The sequence below is a fragment of the Xiphophorus couchianus genome, chromosome 3 (genome assembly GCF_001444195.1).
Source record: "Xiphophorus couchianus chromosome 3, X_couchianus-1.0, whole genome shotgun sequence".
Classification (NCBI taxonomy): Eukaryota; Metazoa; Chordata; class Actinopteri; order Cyprinodontiformes; family Poeciliidae; genus Xiphophorus; species Xiphophorus couchianus.
In genome coordinates, this window is record NC_040230.1 from 24,267,170 (window position 1) to 24,276,749 (window position 9,580).

The following is a 9,580-nucleotide window of genomic DNA, read 5'->3' on the forward strand; positions in this document are numbered from 1 at the left end:
AGTGATTATTATATTTTTATTGTGGTTTATGTGCACAGCATCAACAAAGTCACAAGTATCTGAACTAATTTGCCCCCCCCCCACACACACTTTTCAGTAGGAGTTTGGAGTTTATTTTAAAAAAGTTCAGAAGCGAACACATCAGTTTTATATGATCAAGTCAGCAGGCGAGTAGAAATGTACAAACTAAAGTGATCTGTTGCATTTATGGTCGACGCCCATTTACTGTCAAACCTTATCTCAGAGTCTTTGTTTAGGACACATTAGCAAGACAGAGGATACTTGTACAATTCTTCAAACTAAGCTGGCCTCTCCACCAACTCAGTCACCCATAACTAACTCAGACCTGCGTATTTTACTGTTTTGTTACTTATTTAACATGCACCCAACTTTCATTTTAAATCAATAATTTTAGATTTTATCCAGTGATTAAATTATCTTCCCATTGTTATTGTTGATCCTGTCAACTCGCTCTTCCGTGGTTTAGGTGGCTTCTATAACAAAAAAATAAAGCTGTTTACTGTCACAATAATGCCATTCAGCTTTTTGTCAAACCTTAAATTGTTGGGTCATGCAGCAAACCGTGAATCCTGAAATATCACAAATTCTTGTTGTTAAAGACAGCGCTAAAAAAAAAAAAAAAAACCTAATAGCTCATCAGTAACAAAGTGAATTATGTTTAATATGTGAAATCTGAACTCTGCTGCAATAATATTTCATATTTACATAAAAAAAGGCACACTGAAATGTAGTAGATTGTAAATGTGAAGGGAACAGAAGAGTGATGCCCCCTAGTGGTGACAGTGGTGATGTAGCGATGATAGTGGTGTTTATATACATAAGTTATTGCAATCATTCCTCAATTATTCTTAGATTTTTAGACTCTGCAGGGAGAGTTACTATTCACAAATAATATAATCTTGAAGTTTCCAGCCTACTACAATTATTCCACGAGCACAAAGACCTGTCTCACATATCCCTAAAAGCATCTAATAGTCCACAAGACCTTTGAGGAAATATTCTATAAACTGCTAAGACAAAAGTGAAACTTTTAGGAAACTTTTTTTCTTTAGGAAAAGAAAATCATACCGACAGCTATACAAGGTGGTGGTAGCCTGGAGGCCTGGGCCTGTGTTTCCTCTTGGGGACTTAAACAATATGTTGTAAATGATAGCAGCATTAATTTAACTCTCAATTCCTGAAGGATATCAACCAACTATTAGTTTGTGTTCTTAAGTTTAAGCCTACTTGGGTTATTTAGCAAAATAATAATCCAAAGAACACCATCAAATGCAAATCAAACCTTAAACAAACTCTTAAATATGGTTTAATGAATAGTCTCCTTTCAAATGACCCCAAATGTTTGATGGAAGTTGTTGCTGCAAAAGTTATTGGGTTACTTTTTCACTCAGGTCCAGGTTGGTTTAGATAAAAGAAATCATCATTTGAAAACTGCATCTTGTATTTTCTTGGCTTGTCTTTGAATTGAAATTTGCTTGCCGAGACAGAAAGCAAAAGCAAAAGCAACATGTATGGGGGCAAAAACGTTCTCAGAGTACCGTACCATGAGATCTGAAGTGGAAAAGACACACACACACACACACACCCGCCCACACACACACACAGGAAAGAGTCAGCGGGAGAGATTTCTCCCTGGCCTTTTAGCTGATTCAACAGAGTTGGTGTGGAGCAATGTGTTGATTCAGCTGCTCATCAACTCCTTGGTTCACTGTGTGCTGGATTCTGTTCCTCAAATCTGATTCTGGTAAAGTCAGAACCACCGAATGGGAAGTCTGCAGTTGTTCCAGGACATGACAAAATAAAGGCATGTGTGTCAGAGTAAGAGAGGTCATGCTAGCTGCTGGGCTGCTCAAAGGATTTGACTGTGAAAAAATAAACATCAACAAAAAAACAAGTCTTTTAAGTCTGCGTAAAAGTAGTACAATACATTCATTTGAAAATGAAAAGGAATGGATGAATTCCTGCACATCTGAATGGGACAGTAATATGAATTCAAAATGTAGCTGATGTTTTTCAATAAATAAGTGTATAAACATATTAATTCAAACAAGGGTAATGTTTGTGGCCAACACCTCTTCCTTTCAAGGTTAATTTCTGTGACATTTTACCAAAACCTAGCAAAGATCTTCTACTGATTGACTCACTACAATGTGACTTAACCTGTGCTAAGACCTTTACTAGTGCTGTTTATGGACAAACACACTTCAATACCACCATAACAGAGGTGTGTGTCTGGCCAGTGAGTGTAAGATAACCTTCACTGTTTCCTGTGCGTTCATACTGTGACCTTTCACTGACAATAAATGACTTTGGGGACATCATGTTTACCAAATATCAGGAAACAACGGTCAAAATATTCCAGAGGAAAGTCAAAAACAAACTGAGAAAGGTCAGAGGTGGAGCTGTTAATTAGTTTTTGCAACTTTTAGTAAAACTGTGACCTTCTACTGACCTCTGTATTGGTTTTGATCGTCGTTTTAGGTTACATAATGAAGGCAAAACAGAGCTCTGCACGGTTCAGAATATTCTTTAACCTCAAGATATGTTTTAATGATTAAATGTAAAGGACACATATGTTGATTGTAGCTTTAGTGTGTCTATAGGAATAATAACCTTTGATAATACTGTCACCAAACTAAGTGTTGATATGGACAGGAGGATCTGCAACAAGAGATCCACTCTATTCATACACCATAAACTTAATACTCATCAGCTATTCATGAAATATACTGATCAATATTCCAGTTATTATTAACTCTAAATAAATTAGTATTTAGCCTTGATTTGAAGAAACTCAGCCTTTCTGTTTCAGTTTTAACAGCAGTATTCCTGCATTGAGTATCTCCCGTACATTAAAGCAATCATCGTGTAATTTAATCTTTGGCATGAGAGATGTCTTAGAGCACAGTGACCATTATCTAATCTCATTAGCAGGAACAGTCAGATAAACGGCCGTAGAGCATTCAGATGTTTTCCTTTTCTATCTCACAGAGGCGACACACACTGGACTCGATTTCAGTATGAATATTCCAGCACTTAAAGTCTTAGATATTTGGTAAATAAACCTGAAAATTGTTAACATTTATGGAATAATGTGGTAACAAACAGCAGCAATGACCAAACAATGACAATGTGACATAGACAGTTTGGTGGAGGTGATTAACTCTGGGTTTTCTCTGCTTTCTTCAATGTCATCAGGTATCAGCTGCTAAATGATGCTGATATTATCACTTGCATACAAACCTTGAGGTATTTCTTTGTCTTTGTCTTTGCGTCTCCTTCCCAGCAGCTCTCGCCTGTTAAGACGCTGCTTCTTTCTGCGTGACAGAGGCAGGTATAAATAGTCACGAGACTCAGACACACCGACCTGTATATTTTTGCACTTTGTGGTCACGTGCGTTGTAAGGAGAAGCGCCTGAAGATCTAACAAACTGAGAACAAACCGCTTCTCGCAGTGTTAAAAGCCTAATGCGTCTCAGACCATTTTTGTAGGAAGAAAAAATAAACGCTCTCTCCTGCTCAGGTAGTTAGAAGGAAAATGTCTGCCCCGCACCAGGCCAGCAGAGTGAAAATTACTCTACAGGGAGAAGGGCGCCAGGTGATACCTGGAAACCTGACAGAGCCCCAGAGACCAAAACAAAAACAATAGCACCTGTGGAGGAAGGAAAGAGAAAGAAGGAGTGGAAAAATACACAGTACAACACAAACTCCTTCCCTTGTGTCTTCGTGTTGCTTCTACATGAAACAATCTCACTGAAGATGAAAGCTTTAGGACAAAACACAAGAATATGACTGTAAATCATATCCTTATTCTGATGACTCAATTGTGGTGAACCAAATACCGACAGATTGTTCACGGAGTTTCATGTTTTAGAGGAAAAATCTCTGGCAGTGATGGATTTATAGTTTGTGGCTAACGAACCAAAACGTTTGGTGATGAAGATGCAATGAGTTTCACGAATACGAGAGATTTGTCATTATTTTTCTGTGGCGATGTACTCAGCAGCTGAGATAGGATGGAAATAGGATAACTCCCCAGACAGGTTGGGTGACTTCATCATCTGAATATGTGTTATAGTGAGCCATTAAAACGAAGACGAGGATCAGCTGAACTGGGCAGCAAAAAGATCATATTCAAGGATTCACCAACTATTTACACATCCTGCGCTTTATATTCGTGGACACATTTATTTCAGAAACATATGTTTGAAGTAAATAAATAAATGAGATTTCAGGTGTCGTGGAAAATAAGACAAGAACAGAGATGATAAAGCCTGCCTGTCGGTTTTACGTTTCAGGTTGGCGTAAGTGAAAGGATTTGCAGCTGAGTGTGATGCTGACAGTGTGAAGCAGCACCTCTAGATCGCCAACACGTCCGCTTTATTGTGTTATTTTTTTCTTAAAACTTGTCAGTGTTGAAGTGTACTTAGAGTCTCATGTACTGTATGTCAACTTAATTACTAAATGTCAATTAGGCTGGATGTCATTTGTCAAAATGACTTGAAATCTGTCAAAAAATAATGTTTGTCCAAAATGGCTTAAGCCTTTCTGTCTCTGAAAAAAATATTTATATTTATATTATATTTAAACAGAAAAGTTGTTAAATTGTTCATCAAAGTTTCTTTTACGGTAAATGACCTTGATATAATATTTTTTGCCCACCACCAAGGACACAATTTAGTTTAGTTTTTTTCTTCACCTTTTTCATGCTAATTGATCCCCCACTGATCTTGGGCTGACGGTTCGGTGCTGCATAATCTGTCTGAGTCGTATTTATTTTGAAGCGGTCAAATAACTATTAATGAATTTGATCAGAAAATAGGTCCAACTATCCTCCAAGCATTCGCCATGCTGAATTGAGTGAGTCTTTCTCAGCGCAGACAGTGCATCAGCATGAGATTTTTATTTTGTAATTTATGCTTGATTTACACAGTATTTAAGTAGATATAGTTAGAAATTGGGTTTTTATGGCTTACTAGTTCCAATCAAAAGTTACGTTATCAAAAGCCCTCTCCCAACTTTGGAGGACAACTATTTGTTGAGCACAAATATGGCAAGAAGAATTGATTCAGGAGGCTGTGTTTCAGATGCATGGCACATTTTACAAATATTCTCTAGAATATTCTCACCTCCCATTTACACTACTTTATGCATTTCTATCACATACAAAACATGTTAAAATACATCGACTTTGTTACAGTGTGACAAAAAGTGACATCAAGGGGTTTTTGCTACTTTTTCAATGGCCTGCAGTCTATCAGGTGGTAGTAAAAATACATTTTCTCAAGCCTAGCCTTCTGCTATGTAATCACACTTGCTGATGTTTGTGGAATAGTACTACAACTGGCCTTCGATACACACTCTACACATCTCAGGCCAGAAGTCATGTCCCGCTCCCAATGCGGTTGTGCACATACAATGTTTCTACCCCAAACAAAGAGGAGGAGCTGAGAGTACTTATTCAGGTAAAAACAAAAGACACTTTTAACCTTGCACAGTCTTCACCAACGCTCCTCTGCTCCTGAATCGTCACCTCAGGTAAGCCCAGGTAGGGTGGGGTGAATTCGAAGTTAAACATGGAAGGTCATGCTTTTCTTTTTTTTTTTAGCACAGAATGAGTTTTTTGTTCTTTTATCCTTGTTTGATCACAAGTGGTATTTTTTTTTGTGCAGAGGGAATACGCAAAAAAAAGATTGTGTAGTAGACCGTGTCTGGTTGTGGGTACGCACGATCGTCAAGTGCTTCAATGAAAATGTAAAGTTTCCTTCATGAGTTAAAAAAAACAAATGTATCCTCTCGTATGTATTTATTTTCTACGCATGTACATTTAATCGACGGTTGGGCAGATTCCTGCTAGTTCGATTTGGCAAAATCCACTGTTGCTTTAGGTCGCATGATAAATGTTTTCATGTTGTGCGAGGCGTTTTTTTTCTTTTACACATGGCATCTAGAAGGCAGAAAAAGTCTTTGTCAGCCTTGGCTTGTTAAGTGCAACATGACACTGACATTGAAAAGTCACCTGACCAAGGTCATAATGGAAGTGACGCAAACAGAGTCACAACAAGCCTTTGTTTTCTCATGGCGCCCATTTGAGGCCCAGCAGGGAGGATGCCGATGCAAACTCTCTTTTTTCGCTAACGAGGACGCAGAGACAAAAATGTGTTGAGGTTTCAATGAATCTTCCCATCAAACAAAAAGAAACGCATTTCATGAATTCACTTTTGCATCTCCTGGTCAGAGTAACAAACGGGGTACTTTAAATCCCAAATGATAAATGCACTTTAGGCAGAGGGAAGACAGAAGAGACAGAAACCAGAACACATTTGATTTCCCACTAGCCCAAGGTCAACACCAAGTGAGAAGAGAGACTTGCTGCAGGCGGGAACAGGTTGGCCATCTGGGCGCCAACCCACATAGATGGTGTCCAGGTGGTTATTTATCTGAAAATCTATTTAAATCTTTCAACAAAACTACTGCACAGTGTTTTACTTCATAATGTTAGCAACCCACCTTTGCTTTTTGTCATGTAGCAGATAATTAGTGTCAAATGCAACATAAACTGGCAGAAAGCGTATTATTAAGCCCAAGGAAACCCGAAAAGTTTGTTATTAACTTGTACTACGTCCTGAATGTATGCTGGGCAGCTTCAATCACTGCAAAGCAAATTTACCAGTAAGTATTGATCAAAATCAAACTGTTACTGGTCAACAATTGCCGAAAATCCACTTTGGTTCATTGGCAAGTTCAAAAAACATATTGCAATACCTGTGTAGTCAATATTGTCTTTCTTTATAACTACCAAGTTGACTGATATTTGTAAAATATCAGCCTAATGAGAAGTACTATTCTGAAATAAATGCATATTTCCCATGTGAAGTTCCAAATCAGATAAAGATCCTGAGAGGTTGAACAGAACCTGTTCTGTACATCACATGACTGACTTGGCTGGATGCTACAACACTTTCCCCACTCAAGTGCGAGTCGTAGGAACGTTTTCTATAGACATGCTGGGTTTCGACCCATAACAAAAAGCGATCCGCTGTTTACTCTACAAATACCCAGAATGCACCCCTGCGGATGAGGCGCTGACCTCTCTCAGCACAAGGACGTTCTTCCCGAGGAAAGGGCAAAGTACACGGTGTTGCTGGTCTGCATGAGTCTAAGAGAGCGAGCAAAAAAGAAGTGATGAGAAAAATGTCTCACGATGCTGGTGTGTCTCTCTCTGTGTGTGTGTGTGTTTACCTTCGTCTCTTTCCAGCTGACTGTGTGTTGTGTTCAGGATGGGACGTCTCAGTCTGGTCACTTTGCTAGCAGGTAACCTAAACCAAGAAAGCATATGTTATAGGAGAATGTATTAAAATGCATTTACAGCAGGAAAAACACTTTCCTGTGTGTTGTTATTAGAACAGATGAATGAAATGAAGAATTTTCAATCGTCATTAAGTTGTTTTTGAATAACGTGCCATTTTTTTTTTCTTTTTACTTTTTTTCAGTGCTGTTCTCCATTTTTATGGAAACTGAAGCAAGTAAGGCCATAACTTTTCTTTTTTTTTTTCTCCCTCCATTAGCTTTAGTTGATCTGGGAATAAACCAGTTCAAACGAGACATCAGACTCACATTAGAGTGGTAACCTTGAGTGGAAACAGATACGATCAAATTGTTTTTATGTGTAATGTAGGAGCAGCATCACTAACAATGTAACATTTATAATAATGTTATTGCTCAGTTTGAACTATTGCTATTTTTTTATTTACATGAGACAATTTAAACTAGAGTTTGTTGTGCAGAATATGGTCTCTGTTTTGTTCTTCGTAGAGTAAGATGATGGTGGGATTTTATTAACAGATTAGTCAGTCAGGTTATTTGTTTAACCGGCATGCCAGAGCTTTCAATCCTAAAAGAGAGACTCCTCAATATTAAAGTGTGAGCAGCTTTTTTCCTATTCTTAACTTTTTGCATTTACGACCACTATAAATAACTCCAACCAGCTTAATTTGCCTTTTCTTTAAAGCATGAAAAAAGCAGAGTTGTACTCTTTCAGCTGGCTGACCCGTTGTGTGCAGCAAAAGATGGGATTAAGAGTCTGCAAACGCCTCATATGATGAGAAAACTTCAGGATTTCCTCTTGGATCCTGACGGATTAAAAACTGTAACTAAACGTGTTGCTTTCTTTTCCATGTATCTCACTGCTGTTGTCTTCAGATCCATTTGTTTACAGTGAGTATGAACCCTCTTTTTTTTCCCCTTACACGCTGAAATATGAAACACAGTCTCACATGATTAAATATTTGATTACAATTCCATTTGCGCACTGCAAATCACTGATTGCAAAAATGTAGAAAAGTGAAACTTATTCAGAGCTTTGCCTCAAAATATGACATTCAACAAAATTTCCAACTCAAACACTGGATGTGTGTGCTTCGTTACCTGACAGACTACGAAAGGCTAAGAATAGGAGGCCTGGTCTTTACCTGCTTGCTGATAATTGGAGCAGTCCTCCTTTTAGTCTGTAAGTGCTCCAAAAACAAACAAATATATACATACATTTTCATCTTTTCCTCTTGATCCAAACTGTCCAGATATCTACAAATCTTTTTTTTTTTTTTAAAAAAAAACAACTTTTCTGTCCTAGACAAAGACTGCAGCAGGAAACTCAGGTGAGACATTTCTACGGATCGTGAGTTTGTCTGAAATTAAATTTGCTGGCTCTTTCTTTGCAAGCTGCCTTGTTAACTGCTGCCACTCCCTTCTTCCTCTTTATCCAGTCGAAAAAGGGATAATGACGGTGATATCTGATCTGGCTCCCGACAAACCGGTTCGGAAAGAGGCGCTGGGAGGCGGCTGGCTGGTGGAGAGACAAACGGTGGGAAGAACATCAGCTCAGAAGATCAGGCATAACCTGTACAGACATAAAAATAAATAATAATAAAAAACAGCAACCGGAAACCCCAAATTTATATTTTTGAAACACCATCAGCAATCAGCCTTATATCATGGTTTAAACTTGTTGAATCTAAATATCCTATGTGACATTTGACCCCTAACACGAGACTTTATTTTGTCCAGATCTGTCCTTAAATGTCTATTTAATAACTATTTCCACTGTTTGTAAATATAGATTAATTAGACAGCATTATTATTATTTTTTTCTTTCATAGGCATTACTACAATGTCGCATTAAAATTATGCCGGCTAATTATAAGCTTTATGAAACGGTGTCATGGTGACATGTGATCAGTCATAAATACATTTAGTTATATTTGTCCAATTATTTAAAGAATTTGGGAAATAAATGTCGCCGACCTAAATGCATGTAGAAATTCTAATAAACATCTCTGTTGTAAAAGTTAACAGACGTGTCAGTGTGTTTGTTTTTGTTTTCCAGAGTATTGTTCAATGCAGTTCAATGCACAATAAAGATTGTGTCTTTATTTTTAAGCAATTAAACGTGAATAGCAAAACTCTGCTCAGCTTAGCGCTTCTTAGATCCGTCGTTTTCCCGCGGGCTGACTCTGGATCAGCTTCCCCACCCACTCGTGTCCGGTCGCTCGTCAGCGGA

The 9,580-nt window shown here is 38.0% G+C and overlaps 1 protein-coding gene and 1 long non-coding RNA gene across 2 annotated transcripts; one reads left to right on the forward strand and one right to left on the reverse strand.

Moving 5' to 3' along the window:
- Positions 1 to 77: 77 nt before the first annotated feature.
- Positions 78 to 8,787, reverse strand: LOC114141609 (uncharacterized). Its single transcript, XR_003594879.1, has 5 exons — positions 8,566 to 8,787; positions 7,264 to 7,340; positions 7,112 to 7,180; positions 3,265 to 3,338; positions 78 to 1,883 (listed from the first exon to the last, which is right to left on the reverse strand). It is a non-coding gene; the product is annotated as an uncharacterized LOC114141609 (long non-coding RNA).
- Positions 5,517 to 9,372, forward strand: fxyd11 (FXYD domain containing ion transport regulator 11). Its single transcript, XM_028012250.1, has 7 exons — positions 5,517 to 5,559; positions 7,280 to 7,335; positions 7,515 to 7,547; positions 8,224 to 8,238; positions 8,456 to 8,530; positions 8,654 to 8,678; positions 8,787 to 9,372. The coding sequence occupies exons 2-7, from the start codon at positions 7,302 to 7,304 to the stop codon at positions 8,815 to 8,817; spliced, it is 213 nt and encodes a 70-aa protein (XP_027868051.1). The 5' UTR covers positions 5,517 to 5,559; positions 7,280 to 7,301; the 3' UTR covers positions 8,818 to 9,372.
- The last annotated feature ends 208 nt before the right edge of the window (positions 9,373 to 9,580 follow it).